Source organism: Seriola dumerili, unplaced genomic scaffold, assembly GCF_002260705.1.
Source record: "Seriola dumerili isolate Sdu_G_001 unplaced genomic scaffold, Sdu_1.0 BDQW01000088.1, whole genome shotgun sequence".
NCBI lineage: Eukaryota > Metazoa > Chordata > Actinopteri > Carangiformes > Carangidae > Seriola > Seriola dumerili.
The window spans coordinates 6,940,229-6,963,387 of record NW_019174343.1 but is presented as its reverse complement, the minus strand read 5'-3'; the positions used below and the strand labels follow the sequence as shown (position 1 = coordinate 6,963,387).

The following is a 23,159-nucleotide window of genomic DNA, read 5'->3' as shown; positions in this document are numbered from 1 at the left end:
GATATCAAAAGTACATTCAAAATCACTCTGATATAAGTATGTGCATTTAAATGCAATGATGTCAAATTCATGACATCACAATATCTGACACTTACCCTTTCTCTACTAAAAAGTATATCCAGGCTTTGGTTAAATTTGACATTAAGTGAAGTTGAATACAGATCACTGAGTACTCAGTTGTCATGGATACAGTGTACAGATGACTATGATTCTACCACAGAGCAAAAATGTTTTATATATATATATATATATATATATGTATATAACTGGACACAACTGCTGCTGCTGTGTTTGTGAACTGCAGCGATTCTGATGTCAGAAATGGTTTGGTACACATAACACTTTCTTTATTCTCTGAGTAGTTTTTTTGGCCAGTGTTTTATTATAGTACCCTGCATGAACCTGAGGAGCTTGTCAGCTGCCAGAAGGCTTTTTCCCCCACATAGGGCATGACTGCAACAGAACCATTGATATACATAGACATGAGATGGGATGGGTGTGGAGACAGATTGCTTTCTCATGTACTGTAAGGGTCATGAACAACAGAGCCAGTCTGGTGGGAGGGAGAGGTGATTCATCTCGATTGATAGTCTGACTTGTTGCTGACTTAGAGACATGAAGCCACTTTTTCTAACAAAATGAACAAATGACTAACAAATTAATGAATACAGCATCTGCATGCTTGGAATGCACCAGAGACAGAGGGATGACAAAATGCAGAGACTATCTGTGTGGGTGCACAGATTGTGAGAGATTCATCATTGTGCATGTGTTCGAGTGAGTATTCTCATGTGCAGATTAAGGCCTTCCCTTAGCAGTGTTGAGTGGGCACAATGGTTGGTAGTTTTCTTGTCTGAGGCCCTGATAGTCCTCTGTGTGGGCCATGCCTGCAAACCAATCCCCACATTCATCAGAAATATCAGAGTAGAGCTAAATATACTAGCAATAAAGAGTCTCTTGTGTTTCTCATTGTTCCTCTTGCAATGAATATTCAATCTTGATATCATATCAGAAATTAAGTTCAGATCAAGTCCAGTCTTGTTGAAGAGAGAGATGGAGGGCTCTTTAACTATAAACAATGTGGTGGCCTCTAACTGGTGTTCTGGATCTGGGACAGTGAACCGCTGAAGACATGATACCTCTGGGAGCAAGAACCATAGATAATGACTTATTAGCGATTTCAAGCTAAATGTAGAATACTGATAGAACTTCAGCCATCTCACATCCACAGTCTCTTATTCTAAACCTATAGCAGTTGACAATTTAAACTCTACGATTGGAGCTTTGACAACTTGAACAATGAGTCAGGATTTCTCAGTATGACACACACAACCGGAGATTAGAACCACTGTATGTGGTGTCAACAAATATGGTGTAAAAACACACTTTGACATTATTTACTGCGCATAGGACCTTCTGGCATAGTGTGAAAAGAAGAATCTATTATCCTCTCACTGTCTGCCAGCCTCTTTCACTCTGTGACGTATGCAGGCTGTGAATGACATCAAGGCCCCTGCAGAGTTGAGTCAGTTGCACAGTCAAGGCTTAAGAGGTTTACCATTCTTCAATTTATTCAGATCACACACACATATACACATATACACATATACACACACACACACACACACACACGCGCGACCCAGACAAGGACAAGTAGATTGCCACATCTGCCCGTCCCAAGAAAAACAGGTTTCTCACAAGGATGGAGAACACAAAGCCGAACAAGCATGCATGAGAGAAAAGTTTTATGTTACTCCGTTTATTTTATTTTATTTTTTTATAAAGCTGTAGCCTTTGAGTTTATATTCAAGCTGTTGTCCCCCCCCCCCCTTATCTTGTTGCAACACAATAGGTATTGGTATGGCACCCTAGTATAAGGAGATCTACCTAACTAAAAATAAAAGACAATTATGCTGGTATAATGACCTGCATATCCCCAGTGGAAATAGTCTGATTAGACCAGCTGCAGAGATATTCTAATTAGGCCTTGTGATTTTGTGCTATAACTTGTTACGGGTGCATGAAAAATAAGCTTCATATTCAGAGCTGCATCTTTGATTCTGTCCGACGTTGTATGGCAGTCTCTCTGTGGGTGATGAGAGTGATAACAATAACATTTGAGTTCCTGTTTTTCAAATTTAATTTTCTGTAAAGCTCTTATAACAGGCTCTCTATAGAAAACAAAAGTGAACAAATACCCAGCTACATTCAGCTAGCCCCCTCTTCATAAACGCTGTTCACAGGGCCGTGGATCGCTTCACCACATCCCCTTGGTTACAGCATAATCAATATGCCAGACCATACACATATGCTAGGGGAAATTATCTGGCAGGTGTTTGATTTGCAGAGACAGATATAAGTTGAGTAGATTTTTGCACACACAGTTGCTCTGCTGAAGGAGAACAATATCCAAGAAGGCAGTGGTCTTTCGTCACCTATTTAACCTGCAGAACATGCCCTGTAAGCTGCTTTAACTGCAGGTAATCCATTAGGATCAGTAGGATGGGAGGACTCCTAGCCTCACTTTCACTACATGTTATGACCTACCTGGTCACCTAAATCAACCTGTGTACATATGTAATGAAGTGTTCATTAAATCAAATAAATCCAGTTTATTTATAGAGCATGTTTAGGTGACCCAAGAGATGTACAAAGTGTAGTTAAAGGCACAACAACAGTGAGTAAAATAACATCAGAAGCCTAGTAAAGGCACAAATAAAATAACATGAAGAGGAACAATTAATGGCAATGATAAAATACATGGCAATAACAAAATTTAACTTTTGCGCAGAATAAATTGTAGCTGCTTTGTTTTCATTAACTTACAGTGAATATCTCCACAATGTACACAAAGCCTGCTGGATGTTGCAAAGGTGAGACAGGATTGGTAATGGGATTGTCACAGCTTATCTTGCACAGAAACACTTGGGATCGACTATTTGTCAGTGAGCTGGTGCACAAGGTTTAAAAATCCTGACGTGTAATAGCTCACATGTCAGACTGAGACATATGATTAGTCTTAGTCTGGCATGAGCAGTAAGTGTCTTCCACAATTGTAACCATGATGTCAAGTACATAACAAGCTGCACCAAGCACTTAGACTCAAAGGGACCAGAATGGGTCATTATGCAAGATTGTGATAGCAGTGGGAAATAATGACAGTGATTAAATCAATTGTGGAAATATCTTGGGTTATGATTACACCCATAATTACCAGGCTCTTAAGAAAATAATACCTTGTATTCATTTTTAGGGGTTGGGTTCAGGGTTTCCCTTTTATTTACATCTTAAAAATATTGCTTCTAAATTCCACTCAACCTCTCTCAAGCACACTGAAGACTGCAGGTGTAAACTCCAAAACTGCTTAGTTAAGAATCTGTGCGCTGTAAACGTAGCGTAGGTGTATGTATGTGCAGGTCTGATCTGTGGTGAGAGCGTCGATGGAGGCGGGTAATTCCTGGGCTTATAACTTCCTGCTGAGCCCACTGCAGGTGTCCTGGGCCAAATTTAACTTAACATCTGTGATGGGAGGAGTCAATGTGAAAAACCCCATTGACATTCCCTTTAATGTTGAAGTGAAGCTACACAATACAATCTACTCCATTATACACACTGTGGGAACAGAGCTGAATATAGTAAAAAAAAAGAAAAAAAAGAAAAAAGAGAAAGAAATCACATCTAACATGTTGGTGAATGATGAGTCACATACATTTCTAAGAAAGCTTTGAGTTCTGTTCTCTTCTGTAGATCACTTATTTTGACAGACTTTACTTTGGTGGTGTAGCAGTTTGACTATTTTCTGGTGACTGAGCAATTTAATAACCTGGCTTCAAAGCTGTTTAATCTCTTGATATGTAGTCAATACATCACAAGCAGGAACAAACAACTGAAAATGTACCATCATGTTCAAAGAAACAACTGATTTATACATTGATTAAGTTGAAGAGATTCTGCTACAAGACAATAAAGTTCTAGTTTTTTCATAGTGTACAAACACTGACTGTTGTTACTTCAATTTGTCTAAATAGGCCGTCACTTGTACCAATATTAGCCAACACCACAGCAAAGAGTCACATGAAATGTTTGAAATTGGACTTTGAAATGCCTTTGCCAGCTGAGACCTGGCAGATAGGTGCTTTTCTTTTCTTTTTTTTCTTTTTTTTTGATTTGGCTGCAGGATTCAAGGCAAGGACATCTGCTCCCTCATCAGAGAGTTGCTCCAATTTTGAACAAATGGACTGCCAGTTGTAATTTCTCCACTGGTCAATCACCCTGAAATAGTGTCTCACTCCTTCATCAATGTGATGCATGGCTCTCATAAGTATAAGTTGTATCTTTGTATCTTTTGTCCTTTCAAGCTATGGCAAGACATTTGAATAAAAGCCTCATCTGCCTAAATCAAAGTGGGGCCGCAATATACCATGATGAGAACACAGCCTATTTATGAGAATAAAAATCTGTTATTAAAGTGAGACTATAACATTTGCTGTTTTTCCCTTCATTGTTTTTGGTTCGATATTTTGGGAAACTTCTCACTAGGGTTAGATGTGAAGATGGTACCACTCTCACATCTGTACTGTAAATATGCAGCTGGAGCAAGCAGCCAGTTAGCTTAGCTTAGCATAAAGAATGAAAAATTGGGAAACAGCTAGCCAGTCATAAGGTCTAAGAGCTGATTAAATAATTTCAGTTAAACAGCAATAACAATCTAGAGCATGCTGACATTAGCTAAGGTTAGCTACCATGAGCTACTTCAACTAGCTAGCTAGTTCAACTTTGTAAGAGTTGAACTACCTTGTATTGTTTCTTCTTTCAGTCTTGCTCTAAGTGATGTTTATATCAACTAGAAGCGACTCAACTTAAAGGATCTATCTGTAAGTCTTGCTATTGCTACATAGCCAGTGTTGACATTAAGTTTACTTAGCACTCTTGCTGAGAACTTCCACCATCATTGTGTTTACAACAAGAGAACTGCAACAAGAGGTTAAAATACAATCTTTGAGCAGTGCTACTTTTTCATGGAAGACTCGATGCTACAGTGACCCGGTATCAGAAAGTGATGAGACCGGTCAACTGGGCTGGTTGGGGATAACTGGTTAGCATGCAACTTCAGTAGAAGAAAAGCAGTGGTGACATAAATGTAAAACAAAAGGGTTGCTGTCCACGACCGGAAAAAGCTTTGTGAGTAAAGGAATGAACTTTGATACTCAACTCGCAACAAATATTCTAGACTGGTGAGTAAACAGCTGTTGCTAACATACATTTGAAATACACATTTAGGTCAGGTCTCTCTTAAAATGATCAAAACTCACTAAGCTCTGGTCACTTTGGTATGAAACATCACGTTACTATATTTATTAAGGTATTGCAACTTTTCAAACGATTTGCTCTGTGTACTAGTTAAGGCCACTTTGCACACAGTATAACCCCAATACCATCAAATATTGAGGACAGAAGTCTTATAAAACCATTGTATTTATTTATTTATTTTTCTTCTGTGAAATATTTTTTGTGATGGTAGACACAGTCAGTTGCTACTCTCCAAATACAGTCACAACATGACATAACAGTACCCTGCATCGTCAGACATGTTTGTTTTTCTGTGGAGGGCGGGGGGTTTCAGTGGGGAAGTTCACCTCATGTGATTAACTGGTGGTTGCTAGGTGACCATCCTGGAAAGGAGCCATTCATTCGCAGCCCGGCTCTTCAACAGTCAGGATGTGAGAACAGCCTTCATGCACCTCCAAACCAACCACTGCTGTCCAAATCACCCCCTGTACACATAGACAGTTGCCATAGGGATTCCAGGGACATCTGACTCAAAATTGACATGAGTAATGTATTTGAAGAGGGACTGTTTTTTTCTTATACTTGTAGTAGATTTGTTAAGACGACAGTGGAATCTGATTTATCACAAAGACAACAAAGAGGGCCACAGATCGAAATGATTAAGGGCTTCTCATCTTCAAATTAAATATAGAATCTACTGTTAGCAGAGACTGTTGCATACATGATTTAGCTGATGGCAGTGAGAAACCCTGATCCAAAACTTTCTATACATTTCTATCCTTTGGCTTGAGAAACGCCTGGGTATTTTTTCTCTACATAATTGTGTCCTACTTTCCTCCGAGGCCATGGACACAGCTAATATCCAGCCACATTCCTCCACATAACTGTACAGTATTGTTCAGATAATATACTGTATCTTAGCAACTATTATAAGAACTCCATATTTTCTACTGCTATTATGGCCATTCTTTCTCTCAAACTGAAGGTATATTATACACCTTGCAATGTCTTTAAATTTAGTTTTAGTTTTTGGTGTCTTATTCTACTGCCATATGTGTCCTATCATGTTCAGTTGGGATCTGATGAGTAGGTTTCGGAAATATTCTTATTCACTTTCTTGTTGAAAGTTAGATGAGAAGATCAAAATCACTCTAATGTCTAAGCCTTTGATAAGAAGTTACTAGCTTAGCTTAGCATAAAAAATGTAAAGAGAGGGAAACAGCTAGCCAGGCTCTGTTCAAAGGTTAAAAGACAGCACCTCTACAGCTCCATAATTAACATGTTATATGTCATTTGTTGCTGAAGTCTTGTTATCACTGTGACATTGCCAGGCAACCAGTGGAGGAAGTGACTGTGCCTGGCCAGGAAGTAGACCATAACCTCTCAAAAAACGGTATGTTGTTAGGGTTACATTTATGCTTTTGTGTGGATTTAAAAAATGAGATAAAAAGTGTTAATTAGTGAGCTTCATCAGCGATGGTAGGCAGCTCTTAAGTCTCTGTGCTAACACGCTCCAGGGTGTAGCTTCATGTTTAGTATACAGACGTGAGAGCGGTATTGATCTTCTCATCAAACTCATGGCAAGAAAATGAATGAACATATTTCCAAAAATGCCAAACTGTTCCTTTAAGTTTGTTTTTTATTACGTTTTTTAGTTTAGATCACATCAGGTGCAAAGAACAGCCCATTTTGAACAGAAAGAATCCCAGGTAACGCTCACAGAGGAGAAAATATAGGTCAGTACAACAACATCCTGTGCCATTGGCCTCTCCATTGGGCGACACAAAAACCAATCAACTTGACAGCAGTCCCCGATCAGCAGAGGGCTTCCATCTCCCCACCACCACCATTTAGTCTCTCTCTCAGCCCCAGTGTGGCTGGAGCATTGATCCCAATTCTGGATGAAACACGGTCTCCATCCTAATTAACCCAGATGTGGATATTAATAAGATGAAAGCAGGTCTAGACTAGAAACGGGGCAGATTGAGAGGAGAAGGTCCTGATTTAAGAATGGTCACACTAAAGTGGGACACCTTCGCCCCTCCTTTGACAGGGGAATAAAGCCTGTTTCTATATAAAAATACCCCTTGGCCCTTTTTAATTGGTCCCAACCCTCTTGAGGTTTGAGTGCGATGAGATGCTGAGAATATCTACATAGGGAGGCTGCTTCGCATGAACACAGAAAAGAAATGTCAAGTTGATGGAGATGGTTGACAGTTATTACTTTGAATTTTGCTTTTTAGAATGACAAAATATTCTCTTGCACAAAGCTTTGGCATCTGTAAGGGTGTACAGATCAATTCTGTAACCTATGTTGCTATTAAAAGAAACCTATTAAACATCATTCCTTCCATGTCTGTTGGTTCAAAAGATTCTCCTGCTCCTTCAAGATTTATGTGTTGCATGAGAAATGGGAGTTATATGTGCCAGGACAAGATGACAGCTGCAAGACTGTGAATCCAGTGGGACACGTCCGACACAGAACAAGCCTCCCCTGATACTTGAAATGGATTATACGTGAAAGAACAGACAGTAGTATCAACAAGTTTAGTCTCACAGAAAAATAAAACTTTTTTTTCTTTGCCTTGAGATTTAGTTTTCATTGCATCATTTTACACTGAGTGGGAGACATCATTAAGACAGTGGCAGATCAGGAGACACCGGGGGGACTAAACAGGAAACAATGACGAGCACAGACATGACTCATCCAGCCGATTGTTTTTATGGAGCCACCAACGTGTTGCATTGTCTTGTTCTAATGAGCTAAGAGTTCGGGGACACTGAAAATAGAGCAACACATAAGTAAATAGACATAATTTCAAAAGAAAATCAGGAGGAAAAAGGCAAAATCTTTTCTCTAACATTCAGAAATTATTCCATCTCTTGGTGGTCAGATAAAAAAAAAAAAACAATGTGATCTGAAATTTATTTAGGATTATTTCCGCTCAGAATAGATAAATCCAGTGGAAGGAACTGTGCGCACTTGTTGGCACCACAATGACATGGTTTCCTCTGAAGTCCATCTGTCCTACTGGCCTTTATGGCAGCGTCACTTTGTGTGGACAGCAGCTCTACGGGTGGTTGGTTACTGTATCCTCCTGAGTAGTCAAACGTCAGCTCCTCGTGTGCATCAATGTTCCGGCCAGCAAACAGTGCCAGTCTAGGAACCACAGAGTGCACGCGGACAGGCAGCATGAACAGGTTAGGCAGGCAGGAATGGTTGAGAAAGCGGCCTACATTTCCTACCACAGCCGGGTCCACGAATGTCTCAATAATGGAGCCTGTACCTGCATGCTCCCTTACAGCGATAATGTAATTATTTTCTTCAGATCTCTGCGTAAGCTGTCTGCGTCTGGCCTCCTCAAAACTGATAACCTCTCCTGCATACTCGCATACAAATGTTCCATGTGGGATTGCCTCTAGTGTCCGTAATCCCCAACCCCTGTTCCTGGTGCTATAAATCTCCAGCCTGAGTCTCAGCCCTCTCTGGACAACACGGTTAGAGCAGGTGTCACTGCAGCTGCAAAGGGCATTACATTCAAACACAGGTGAGCAGTAACCAGAGTCTGTTTGGGTACGGTCCAGGAGTGTGCCGGTGCTGTCATACGCCTGCCCATGAGTCTGCAGGCAGGAGCAGCTCTCAGTGCAGCAGGAGTGGTAAAGACAGGAGCATCCAGGAAGGGTGACTTCACTGGGGTCAACAGTGCATCCTGGTCCCTCAATGTTCTCTGGGGAATACTGAAAAATGCAGGGTAGTTGAAGTTTAAAAAAAAAAAAAAAAAACGTTGAAAATGTTTTAAAAAGAAAATTAGGACAATATGCCCATAATCCATTACAAATGCTCAAATCTGGGCTTAAACAACTGATTAGTTGACTGCCAGAAAATGATCCTGCAACTATTATGTAAACTGATAAATCCTTTCGAGCAAAAATGCCAAAGATTCAGTGTATCCAGCTTCTCAGTTGTGAGATTTTGCTGCTTGTCTTTCTGTGATAATAAAGTGATAATCTTTGGGTTTTGGACTTTTGGGTGAACGAAACAAGATGTCAGAAGATATCACGTAGAGCTTCAGGAAATTGTGACATTTTTTCACTTTTCAGATATTTTACAGACCAAACTATTAATCGAAAAAATAGTAAGCAGATTAATCAACTCTAATAAATATGCAGACAAGTGTATTTTAAAGAAGAAATGTGTTGTAGAGCACAGGATTTACAGCTGCCTACTTTAAATCAACCTACTTTAACAGCCATATGGTTTCACCACATTCAGCAGTTAATGCTTTATGACTTAAATGTCCTTTGCGAGGAATTTATAAAAATTTGTATAATGCAGTCAAGAAGGTCCTCTAGAGTATCATGGGCAGGGAGTGTAAAGTAGGACAACTCCTTTGGTTCTACAGAGGCAGTTATTTTTTGATTCCCTATAGTGCAGTCAGGTAATGTGGCTGTAGCCTGTAATGATTTGCTGCCATCTGCTGGTAAAATAACATATTCCATTTGATAGAAGCAATAATCCCCACTGGGTTTTGATGAGTTTAAGGCACAGACAAAATGTTTTCAGGACAAAACTTAAGTAGGACTTTGAGAGTACACTTTCAAAAATGCACCGTACAAAATTCTTATTATTTGTTAATGATGTAATTAATAATTATGTTCATTTCTTTGACTTTTTATTTCCAAACTTTTCTATCACATGATCAATGAACTCTTCTAATGCAGTGGCATCCCTATAGCTGTTAGCATATCTTTACTATTATTGTTTTTCACAACCTTGAGGGTGTATTTATTAGAGTTAAACTAATAAATCTGCCTGGTCAATATATCAGCTAATATTATTTGTTATATGTTGTTATTATATTATGTTGATAGATAAGGAAATTGTAGCACATAATTGCCAAAAATATGTTTGAGGCAGAAACAATACTGAGTTCCCATTTCTTGCTGTCCACCAATCACAAGTTGTTATTTTAATAATTAATTTTGACAAAGTTTCACACACTCTACCTATTGTTGTCACAGTGCTTTAAAAAACAACAAGCGGTCTGCTTATGCTTAATGTTTTTTTTAAAGTTTCCCAGGAATCAAAGTATCAGTATCACAATTTTTAAATTGTCCATTAATGATATGAAACTAATGCAGTCTAATACAATAACACAATGAAATAAATAGGCCTTTCTATAGAGACAGTCTGACATGTCAGGTGTAAAATTATTGATGGTCGAATGGCAATTCGCTGTTCTTCAGGGTCCTGCCATTGTTCATGTTGGCTCCCTGTCTCACTTGTTATGTCTTACTGAGACACTTGAATAGAACAGAGCCATTTTTAATAAATAATTAGTAACACCTGTGTTTTTCTGTGTCTGCCGTGAAAAAGGCCTATTGGATAAACAACTATTTTTTTCTGTTTTTGTTGCAGTTTGTCATTTCACCTCGAACACATAACAATATGGATCAACTCTATCAGCTACCTCAACTTTTTAAAACAATGTAGCTAATATAACGTTACTTTATAGCACTTAAATAACTTCAAGCACCACTGCTCTAAAACTAAGGGTTTCGCTACAACGAGACCGAAATGTTAACTAACATTTAAGCTACCATAAGACTGTAAACGGGTTCAGCTGTAGAAAGAGATGCTACATTAATGTTACCTGAAATTCAGGAAATATCGGCACTGATGAACTCCTTTCAATTAAAACGGGAACGTTTTCCAGACCATGGCTCAAATCCACAGCATGCTTACTACCGTCGACCACGTTCATATCTGAAGTTTTGGGGAGCAGAGGCAGATCAGCTGGGATGTAAACACAAGTCAAACTGGAATCTGCAACTTCCGGTAGTGTAACCGGAGGCGCGCGCCCTCCACTGGTATGTACGGGTCATTACATTGCTGTGATTAAACCTTGGTGGTGGTTTGGCCATCTGGCCATACTCAGGACAAAGTGAGCAGCAGCTCATTAAGACAATACAGCACAGCATGGGATAATTGTTTCATCTAAACTACTGTGAGTGTGAAACTGAAGAGCATTACTTGTTAGAAACCATGAAAGTAGACTCACAGTGTCACTGCTTTTATTCTGTTTATTTAGATCCTTTCCCATTTTAAACAATGTTTTTTTTCTTTGCTTTTCTCCTTTCTTTATCCAATACTTGTCCTCACATCTGTCTTTATTCATCATTATCATCCATGTAATAGTATAGAATCCAGTAGTGTTGATTCATACATCTGCAGTAATGTGATATTGCCTGCAGATGGCAAACCAGGATAGTAGAAGTAGTAGTATTCCTCTTTTGCATCCACAACAGATCTCCTGCAAAGTGAGCAAGACAAATGTCAAAAACAGAGACTTGATGATAACTGCAATAACCTCAAGGAAATTTGGGCTGGACTGGAAAAGGGTGATGAGACCCACAATACCCACATGACTGAACAACAGTGAAAACAAGGCCATGTGGGTATGCCTGTGGGTTCCTGTGAACTTATAGCAGCCCAGACAAACAGGCCCAGCAGTGGTTAAGGCCTTAGAGAGGAGTGATGATTCAAGGCCTTATCTCACTGAAGTTCAGTTACATAATTGATCTGTGTTCATTGAAATGATACTGCCATCCACAGCTTCTGTGTGATTCCAGCCCAGTGTACATTAAATGGTTAACATATGACTTAATGGCGTCTTAAATGGAGAATAAATTGTTGAAATGTGTTGTTGTTTGAATGTTGGTCTTTTTGTTTTTGGTTCACACAGTAAGTTGTGTGGTCTCCATGCCTAACTTTCTGTGGTGCTACATTGTTCCCATGTGTAATTGATATGCAGTGATGTATTTTCTTGTGGCTATCTGAGGCAGATGGGGGGAGGTCACATTGTCATCTGGCATTTCCACACTGCACACAAGTGACCATGGATTTTCCTTTGAGAATCAACCTTCATCTTTGTCCTTGGGCAAAATTAGTCCTGTCAGTTGGTAGTCCTACGTCTATATTTCTGATTGCATACTCAATCACAAGATGAAATGTTGGAAATGAATTGGTATTGGTATAATTGAAGAATTTGACAATGAACTGATTGACAGATTGACTGATACGACAACAACAGAGGTTAATTCTTGAAAGAATGCGGGCTTCATGACTCAACGGCTTTGTTGGGCTCCACAATCAGTGCCTCTGAAATGAAATAGCTTTCAAAATACATGACAGGTCTCAAAGCACAATTTGTTATCAAGAATTTTCTATTGATACATTTCACTTTTATGAAAGCATTTGTTTGTTTGTACAAACTGCCAAATTCAGTTTATTTGATCAGTTGGGAACTGTGTCCTATGTGATGCCCCAAATGGATCCAAATTTTCAACATACAAATTGATACAAAGACGATTTGTAGACACAGGCAAACCTTTTGATCTGATATATGAAAAGTGAATGAATCACCAAAGTATTTACAGTTTATCCTGAGGGGGACATGAAACAAATTCATTGCAATCCATTCAATAACTGTCAGAAGATTTCAGTGAAAACCACAACATGACCAAACATGTCTGTGCAAAATTTACATCTATCAGTTGCTGAGACCAAAGAAGTGGGCCGACCACCTTGTAGACCAATATTGCCATAACTTGAGCTGCCCTGCTAACATGTCTGAAAATAATTCCAAATTCAAGTGAAATGCCTGTGAAGATAAAAATAAAAAGGTATCAGACTCTAGGCCATACATCCACAAACAAAGTGAGAACTGTTGGTAAATATTGAGAAATACATCTACGATCAGTATGAGTATTCAACACAGTTTTTGTAAAAGCTAATTTAAAAAAATTAATCTGTAAATAACTTTTTTGAAATTTGAAATTAAAATAAAATTGCAATTTCTCATTTTCCATCATTATGAGATATAATCCCAAAGGGGCTAGTTACATGAAGTCATTCCTCCCACATATCCTTGTATTCATTAAAGTTTTTGAGGCTTAATTACTGTGGGAAAACTCATTCTGATGAGTACATTTTAAGGATTTTATGAAAAGATTTTATATTAAAGGATTTTGAGCATTGCCCATTTAAGCATTCAATGTAATTTTTAACAACATTTTGAAGATTTCAGGTTAATGTTGTGTCTGTTCCTTAACTGAATAATTCAACATATGTTCATTCGTTTTCTTGTAGCCCTTAAAAGGCCCTTTCGTGGAGTACATAATATGACCTGACATTGTGATTCTCATTGTGCTGGCTGACAATGGAGTGAAACAGCTTCCCTTGCTGTAGATGAGGCAGGTTGTTGGGGGTCTTTAATGGGCACTGTTGTCAGGGATCTTTTGGCTTTAATGATAACTCACACACACCAACATAAATGAGCTGAACTTTGAGGCTGGACTACAATTGGTTGGAGAATTAATGAACCAAAGGCATGATAGAGCACATTCTCTGGGGAGATTATCAACAACAGTCCAGCACTCCCTCTGTTACTGTGCTGATTGACTTGGCCTCAAATTGGCTCCGATGTTTCTCCCAGCTTGTGAGGAAAGCTGCGCCGTGGCCTACTGGATTCACTCTTGTCTGGCCTGACAGTGGAGAACAAAGGAAATTTCAAAGCTTTCCCTCATCTGCCTTTGTCAGCTTGAGTAGGCATGATTATGATGAGTTGACCCCTGAGATTTCAAAGGGGCTTTTTTCTAACTGCTCCACCGAGTTCATCAAAGGCCATCAAAGGCAATGAAAGAAACAGGGAAGCAGACATGCATGGATTTTTAGCAGAGAGGACTGGAAAAATGGAGGGTTGTATTTTAAAACCAAGGTGAAAAATGGGCGAATGAAAGAGAGCAAGAAAGAAATTGAAGCACATTGACAAACAAACAAAATTTAACTGCATCCAAACTTTTGGGTAAAAATACATCTCACAGCAGGATGACTTCAGCCCGCGTTGTGCACCCCTGCAGCAGTCATCCCAAGAGACTCCTGGGTGCCTTCCTCTGCTGCCAGGCAACTGCAGTGACAGTGTGATTCACTCACATGACAAGATTTTGCAAAGCAATTAAGTGAGGAGTCAAGGGGGTTCATCGGCCTCCTGAGGCAAGCAACATCTTTAGCTCTTCACTCTAAGTTTGTAGAATGAATGAAGTTTGATAGAAATTTACAAAGAGATGATTTAGTCAAGACTGTACACAGCTAAACAAAATGTGTATTTCTTTATTAAAACATCTTCCTTTTCCAGCTACTGACAAAATGGTGTCATGTACAGTATCAAAACATTTCTACCAACAGCAAAGAACTATACTTTAAAGGTGTTTTCCAACTGCTGATTTGATGCCTAGAGTATTGTTAGCGCTGTGTTTTGCCCAAAGACTATAAATAAAAATGGACGTAGCCTCCAGGATGTCACCCATATGGCTTCTGAAGAGTGGTTTTGAAGCTCCGAGTGGGCTGCTTTGCCGTCACCATCTTGGCAGTGCCTGACTCCGCCTCTCCTGGCACCGCCAGTTCCATCTAATTAGCTAGTTAACGAGCTAAGCTAACAAGCCAGGTATGCAGAGTGCAAATACTGAAATCTGCTAATTAGTGCTAACAAATAAATAAAATAATACTAGTATTGCACTCACTTCAAAAACAGGAGCTCAGACTTCCTCATATTGTGTTAGTCAATTAACCGCACAGCCAACCATATTATTTCTTCGGTATTTGCATGAAAAATCCTCCAAAAAGCACAAACATGCCAAGAGGACATATTCATTGACTCAAATTAGCTGAGGTGACTCCTAGTAGACAGCTAACAGACTGTGATGACACCCATCTATCACTTAAAGCGGCCACGCCTCAATTTCCTTTAAGCCTTGATAAAATTTAAACAGGTGAGTAATATAGTATAAAAATTGAACCCTGTACACTTGTCATGAAGGGGCGAAATTAGTTATAGAGACCCAAACTGTTTTTTTTGTACCAGGCTGTAAACATGTTAATTTCTGCTGTAAAGTTGCTGCTTGAGATAGCAATTTCCATACCCCATCATCTTCTGTGAAAAATGTATAAATGAAATCTTAAATTATATAAAAGTTATTTCTATTGTTAATATCCACAGCATCCACAGAAGCTTATGCTTATCATCCACAAACACAATTCCAAATGTTCTGGTTCAGTGTAGGAATTCACATGTGTTACATCACATTTTGTGCAGTTTCAATTCCCTCCCACAAGAATAACATGCAGTAAGACAAGTCTTACAGTGTTTTGCAGAGTAAAAGGGAATAACAGCAGTGCATAACCTCCAGAAGTCAATGCACAGCTTTCACAAATCAAGTCAGCCAGGCGTGCTCCCTGTAAAGATGTTGAATCTCTCAAGAGGCTCCATTGTTCCAATCCAATCGATACCCTTTGTCTGTTTCCACTTAGCCGACTATGGGTCAGTGTCTGTGTTTTAAATGGGGTGTAATAACCAATGGACAGTTTCTCAGCAGGGCCCCTGTGCTGTGGAGAGAGAAAAGAGTCTCACCTCAGACAATGTATTTGTATTTAGCTTTGTTTGAAAGACATGTTCACTGTGCCTTGTCAAACTCAAACTGGTACCTACATTAAATCAGTGTTAAACAGCATTTTCGTTTAGATCTGGCTGGTCAGTTCAGGTTGTTGCAGTACAACAACCTTTCAGTCATGGGTTATGAAAGATAGAAGATGCAATCAGATGAAGCATTAGCTGAGCCCTGGATCACAGAGGTACAAATGCACAGATTTCACATAATGTTTTTATGTATATTTCCCATTTCTTCAGTGCAGTGTCTTGCAATTTCTATAACTGTCAGTAGTGGTAACAGGAAACAGTGTGGGTTCTCACTGTTTACTGTTAATTTTCAGCCCCTCATCAGTAATGATCATGCATCCACACTGGCTCCATATTTCTCCGAGGTGTTTCGATATCAAACCTTTGGCATGCAAACAGGCATGTAATGGACTGTCTATGTGAAGTCAGCTTGCGCCAATTACAGTGTTCAGCAATGAACACTTTTTAATGTTGTGTCATCATCACGGAAAATGGAAAAAGCTGATTGTTCAAAAGTAACTGCCTTTTGTCCCTCAGACAAAATGCAACCTGGTTAATATATATCCTTTGAACAAATATGTTCTATCAAGGCTGAGGCATGCTAGTGACATGAGGAAATACTTAAGCACACTGACATGCTAACATTTGCTTTAGGAATAAACACAAGCTGAAGTTGTCAGCATGGTGGTGATTTGAGCTAAAGTAAACATCATCATGCTAACATGTCTGCAGACACAGCTAAAATGATCATCCTTAGCGAGTAATATTTACCATGTTCACCATAGTTTAGCATGTTGGCATGATAGCATAAATGTCATTAGCTTTGAACTCATTTGGCCATTAGTCTTGCAAAGCCAGAACTATATCTCCATATAGAATGGTCTGGCTGCACCCATTATCATTCTGCTATATGAGAAAAAAAATGCTCTGGCTTGATTGCATTTCTTTAAACCATTCCCAATCCTCTTGGGTGCCGCTGAGCCCAGGATGCAGCGATGGTAACACTACAAAACAGTGTCGGAGGGGAACTTGTTTTGGTGGAATATTTGCACATGGAAAGGGGGGGGGGGGGGGGGGGGCACTGTCATTACAACAGTTAATTCCCTGCAAAGAAAAAACAGCAAAGATATATGTCGACTGTGTGATTGCATGATTCAAATCTTCATTAAAACTTGCCATTTGCACTGTGTAGGTTGCTCGCTCAGCTATTGTTTCTTGTAGCGAATGGGATTTTAAAAATGGTAACAGGCAGGGGAAGTTGATAAGGAGGAGAATGCTGCCTGATATAGGCGCCCAATGGCAGACTTTACACCCACAACCTGCAGCTGGTGAGTCAGACTATATAGCCAAAAAGTACTGGACAAATCATATTTTTCGAGCTGATGATGGTGCTAGATGGCCTCATGCCAAGTCAAGGCATCACCAAAGTTATTTCCAGTAATCCTGAGTGGGCATTGAATGTGTATACAAAAATTTCATGGCAATCCATTCAATAGCTCTCAAAGCCACAATGACATGTCAACGTCATGGCACTAGAGGAAAGTCAGGGATTACCAAAGTGATTAGGATTCATCCTATGGGGACCATGACTGTCTCTACAAATTTTTCTGCAAATCCGTTCATCAGATGTTTATATTTTACATATTTTAGTTGGTGATGCACAATGGACTGACCAGCTGACAGAATGTCAGACAGTAATGGCTTGAATGCTAAGATGGCTAATAAAAATATCCTGCAACCCTGAGGTGATAGTCACAACTCCAAGCTCAGAAATGCGTGATAGATAAAACCAGATCTTTTGTCTCAACTCTTGAGAAATTTGGAGATCATTGTCAGCATCATAACTGTTACACATCTTCCTAATAAAATGACAAAGCAGAGAAACCGCTCCACACTCATTGTCTCTCATGTTCATAAAAGCAAGACCCATTTGGATTTTGTAAGTCAACAGATGGTTGACCTTTTCTGACTTGCTTCTAATGTCACAATAATGTCACACACACACACACACACACACACACACACACACACACACACACACACACACACACACACACAAGCAATCAATGTTGGAGAACATATTGCGCTATTTTGATGACCAGGTGATCAATAGAGTAATAGAGTGAGACCACCTTTGATTGTATTGTCCCATTATTGTTTCACCTCCATGACAGAGCTGAGTGTTGTCTGTAAAAAATGGTTTCTCACTGCAGCAGGAGTGTGTATGCTTATTAAAATTGTCTTTTGTTTATTCTGTACACTTGTATATTCTGTTACTGAATTTAGACTATTGTTCTCATGGATTTTGACTTTCATTACTGCAGAGCACTTTGTACTCCTGTTTGAATAAAGACACAACCAACCGTAACAGTAGGAGCTACGTCTAAGAAGGAGGAAATGAGCTCTGTGTCAGCGCAGAGACTGAGCACACATTCACACTTACACTGTGCTGCAGGCAAAAAAGCTCTTTAATTGGGCCCTGGGAGAAAACACCAGAACAATCCGTCCAACAATTCATTATGCGTTTAACAGATGATTAACATTACTGAAATGCATTATGCCTCCACACGTCTATTGTGATTTTTTACTCAGTACGCCTCCATTATTCAGATAATACAGAAGCAATAATCTCATCACAGTAAAGTCAAGTAGAAGTAAAAGAGACAAACAACAACATGTGAAACCAACATTCTTCTCTGCTGCTGATATTCCACCTGGTTCAAACTGAATTTCTCTGTCAATAAAGGCTAAAAATAAAATGTCACATTTATTAATGTGTTCCATCCAACCTGCTTCAACCCTGAAACAGATTCTACACACTGGAGAGAGATGTCATGCCACTCTTCAATGAGAGATTTCATGTTTGTTGACGCTCGTTGCCTCATTGCCCCTATACTGCAGAGGCTGCATTTGTTTTACCATCATTTTCATACTCGTTTCCACTGTTCAGTGAACGTTCATGGAATAGGCCATTTGCATTTTGATAGAAAAAACTAATAACCAATGATGAAAGTGCGCTATGCCCACATCTTTGGATGATGTTTGGAGTTTACCTTGACAGGAAAGGGTTTCAATGCCTCCAAATTGCACAAGGAAAATACACCTCTGAAAAACAGCAAACATCAGGAGATGCTGGCTCAATGGTCTATACCAACGCTGAAAGCACAGGTAAATATAATTAATGAAGATAAAGAGTCTACAGCTTTGTAAGACACACTGGTGCTTTAAGCTAAAGATGCCAACCTAAGAGCTTTAACTTTAACACCATCCTCTGTACAGCATTATTTGTCAAATGCTTTGTGGGTAACAAGCTCTAAGCTCATAGTTAAATTTATCTTTGTATGTGTGAAAGTGGGGGAATATTAAGGGAACAGGCTCACAGGTGCTGTCTCTGCAGTTGCTCTCAGGAAGAGGTGCGCAGTCACACCCACTCTCTCTTCCAGAACAATGAAAATAACTGAGGCTGGGACAGCATGATCGCAGGCATCCAAAGTGGAGCCATGATAACTTTGGTTATGCGTGCCTTCTCATTTGCTTGGATAAAGAATCTATGTGAGACGACCTTCTGTTGAACCCTGTTGATGATCATCTCTTCTCTTAGAGTGGAGCTCATCACATTGTCCAAATACAGGTACTGAGGAGCCGTGGACTCTGGACCATCAAAAGCTGAGTGCTGTGTGGATCCCAAATGGCAGTGAAATGATTTCTGCTTTTCTCATTTCAGTTTCATGTACTTAGCTGCCTATGACTGCACTCAGCTTTGGAGGAGGCTCTTGTATTTAAAAAAAAAAATAAAATAAAAGTACAACTTCAACTTCACAGTTGAAATGGGAACTTTTAGAACACAGGTGCATTGTGCTGAAGAAATACATATACAACAATGATGAATATATGCACAGTGAAAGTCTGTGACCCTCAGCAAGAAAACATTATTAAATGAAACAGAATAAAAAAGAGCAAATGGGCAAATGTATGGTGGCCCTGAGAGCTGAAAGCACTGCAACTTAGGAAAACTCATACAAATAGGTAAAACCCAAAGAAATTCAGAAAACATCTTCATCAATTTGACAAAACTCATAACACATCCAAATACACAAACGTGCTGCAAATAGTCACAACATATAGGAAGTGTTTCCAGGGGACACTAAAAGTGATGAATCTGGCTTATGAGCCAATGCTTTGTGACTTTTGAAGTTAAAAGCATTGAACAACAAGTTCACATGGATGCATTATAATAGGCCTACATGTATTATAATACATCCTTGCTAGTGCGTCCACAGTCCACAGTCATCAACTTATATGAAATATAAAAGAAAGATTGTTATGGCAGCATAGTCAACTCAGAAGAAGAAAATGTTACTGGTTTTACTGTCGAATGCGATCTTGAGTGGGGTGAAGCTGATGATGCATATTGTTGGTGTAATCGGGGGGTGGGGGTGTTAACACATATTTCATTTGCTCCTCCACTGAGTAGGAGTAAAGCCAAATGGCTATTTCTGTTTCACTTACAGTTGCTGTTATTAGTTTAATAATTTTAGATATCAGGATTTAGGTGCAAGCACTAACTCCAGTACAAGGGGTTCACTCACTTGCTGACTCCATGATATGAAGGTGTTCAGGCTTTGTGAGACGCTACATGTAGGATATTATATGAAAGGTGATAGGCTTACTTATAACTTAACTGTTTTTTTACGAGAAAATAAAAATCCCTATTTCTATGAATCTAATAACAGCGTTGTCCATATGTAAGGGTTTGTATTGATCTTAAATTTTGGATTAGTTCAGGCTTTTTTCTTATCTGCTGGGCAGTTTTAAATACAGGTCCAGCAGGTATTAGTTATCATGTGCTTGCTGTAACAGTGATATTTACTGCTATTGGACAAATGTCTGTGTTGTTTATGGATTGGTTGCTGTCAGGAAACTCTCACTCAAGAAACGCACTAGTTGGTTGTAAACAGCAGCCTTTAACATAAAATTGTGTTGTAGTTCACTGGCTGTCAATATTCCCTGTAGCTAATTGCAGCACTGGAAAATACATGTGTTTTTATGCTCATTTACATCACATGGCAAACACCTGATTAAGGAAAATCACAAAGTTTTGCCCCATTTGTCAACTTATCTATTTAGAGATCAGACACAGACTTTGAAATCATCCATTGTGATGATAATGAATATCCAGGCCATATAATAGAGGCATTGGATAAAATCTTAAATCTTTTATTCTGAAACTGCCAACTATTACTTAGCACAATATTTAGAGAACCAGAGCCAATCAACCCCCCAGACATCCACTTAATAAATGAACCCATGTCCCAAAATCTTGCTGTATTTCTTTAATACAGTAATCAAACCAGAACACAAAGAGTGTTGACTTGACTATACCTCTCCCCTTGACAGTGATTGTCCAATCATAGCTTAGCAATCATAACTAGGCACAGCAGGCCTGTTAAGCTTTGGATTTCTCAGCATGTTGAAGTGGTGTGCACGGCTCTGTAGTGAGAGCAGTTCTTGGCATTTACAGAATGGAGAAGGAGGGTTTTCTTTTTTAGCTAAAGTGTGAAGAACGTATGGCTAACTAGCTTACTTCCTACTGTAATAACTGAAGGCTGAGGAGCACAACATGGACTAACTGATGCGAGATGGCACAGTGCAGTACGCAGCATTCAGGTGAAATCGACCTTCCTCCACTGAAGAAGCCATGTTTTTAGGCTAAAAAGGTCTGGACACGATGACCACTGGCAAAATTCCTGGTCAGCTGGTGGACCATCAAAATCCATAAAGTTTTTAACCGGCTCTGTCTGTGTCCAAGGCTGAATTTCTCCCGCCAGAGGGAGGCCAGAGTTATGGCTGATGAAGCATTTGTTTTGGTCTGAGATGCATGTGGTTTTGTGTGACATCTAGTGGCTGTGACGATTGCTTACAGAATCTTTAACTTTCCACTCTAACAGAATCAGAAGGGCTGAAGAGCTGTGTTGCTAGTACTGTAGGACTTCATTTCAGTTCCCTCAACTACTTCTTCACCTTCTTTTTGGTTGATCACAGCCCCTAAAGCGGACGCTCAGTCTTTTGGGTTCAGGTTCTGGCTTAGTTTCGCCTTCTACCTTCTCACTGGACTAAGATTAAATTTTGATTAATTTCTCTGAGCGACTGCAGCAGGTATGTTGAAAAAGAACTCAAAACACAGACAAGAAGAAAGCCCTTGCTGTGAGCCACTGGGTGCTCTACCACATTTCAAAGTAAAGAGAGTTGAGACCAGAAAGAGGCAGGGCACAACCCAAACACCCATCAGCGTAACACCAGCTTAGAAACTTACTTGACTGAAACTTGAAGTGGGTTTTGTCAGTGTTTGCATGTTTAAAAGCTGACCTCTGCTTGCTGGAGTATTTTTTTTAAAATTGTCTAATTTCTGTCAGTCAAATAATTAAAAAAAAAAATTAGTCCTATAGAAATGCAAATGAAAGCGTGTGCAAATTTGCCCAATGCCATTTTGTTTGTCATACAGTACTCCTCCTGTCCTAAGCCACAGTTTTACATGATTCACCTAGAAGAAAAAAGAGCATGAAGCCCAGCAGAGGAGCGCGCTGTGCCATTCTGCTTCACCTTCGTTGCAGAGAAGGAGCTTTTCTCGCTCCACACCTTTGAAAGCGTACAAGATGTTTTAGTGGTTTCCCACCTGCAGGGTGTTGACCTTGTCAGTGGTATTTCAGGCTCCAGGGACTTCTCTCACTTGGCTGCCAGCACCCGCAGGTGGATGGAGGGAGGGGTTGTCATGGAAACAGGCCACTGGGATGGGACACAGTGCAGGCTCCAGCACACGCTTTGAAAAGCTTTCATTGATAGCTGTCCCAATGAGCTGATTTCCGGTCTGTTACTAGGCTACACACTGAGTCGGTATAAAGACTCATTCGTTCAGTGCAGATAAAAGGACGCAGAAGATTTTTCAAAGTAGCAGTTTCAGTGTGCAAGTTTAACAAATGCCAGACTACGGCTAGTTTGCCCTCCTCTGTCCATCATTCTCAGCACAGGACACAGGTCTCCCTAAAGGGTCGATGACATTCAGTGACATTTTCCTTGCAGCATCTCCTGACATCTCTATCCATGAGGAAAAGCAGCAGTCTGAGAGAGTTTAATCCATTTCATCATCAGCATTTCTTGATGCACAGTGCACACAGAGCCAAATCAGTTCCTGACAGTAGAATGACATTAGAATCAGGGGACTTTATCTGACATATATAATGTGCATCAGCGACACTACTATTTACAAGCAATTTATGAGCATATATAAATAGTTTAAAACAGACTATAATGTAGCTTTAAGCAGAAATTAAGACATTTGAATGTCTAGTAGTGTATTTG

The 23,159-nt window shown here is 39.6% G+C and overlaps 1 protein-coding gene across 1 annotated transcript; it reads right to left on the bottom strand.

The window, feature by feature from the left end:
• Positions 1 to 6,904: 6,904 nt before the first annotated feature.
• Positions 6,905 to 11,076, bottom strand: LOC111221954 (histone-lysine N-methyltransferase SETMAR). The gene is made up of 2 exons (XM_022745556.1): positions 10,944 to 11,076; positions 6,905 to 9,027 (listed from the first exon to the last, which is right to left on the bottom strand). Exons 1-2 carry the CDS (start codon positions 11,052 to 11,054, stop codon positions 8,215 to 8,217), a joined length of 924 nt encoding a protein of 307 aa, XP_022601277.1. The 5' UTR covers positions 11,055 to 11,076; the 3' UTR covers positions 6,905 to 8,214.
• Positions 11,077 to 23,159: the final 12,083 nt, after the last annotated feature.

Excerpts from the sequence above, each read along its gene's own strand:
- LOC111221954 (XM_022745556.1), bottom strand. The coding sequence starts at position 11,054 with ATGAACGTGGTCGACGGTAGTAAGCATGCTGTGGATTTGAGCCATGGT. Across the intron at positions 9,028-10,943 it reads CGATATTTCCTGAATTTCAG|TATTCCCCAGAGAACATTGA; the intron begins GTAACATTAATG and ends TGCATTTTTCAG.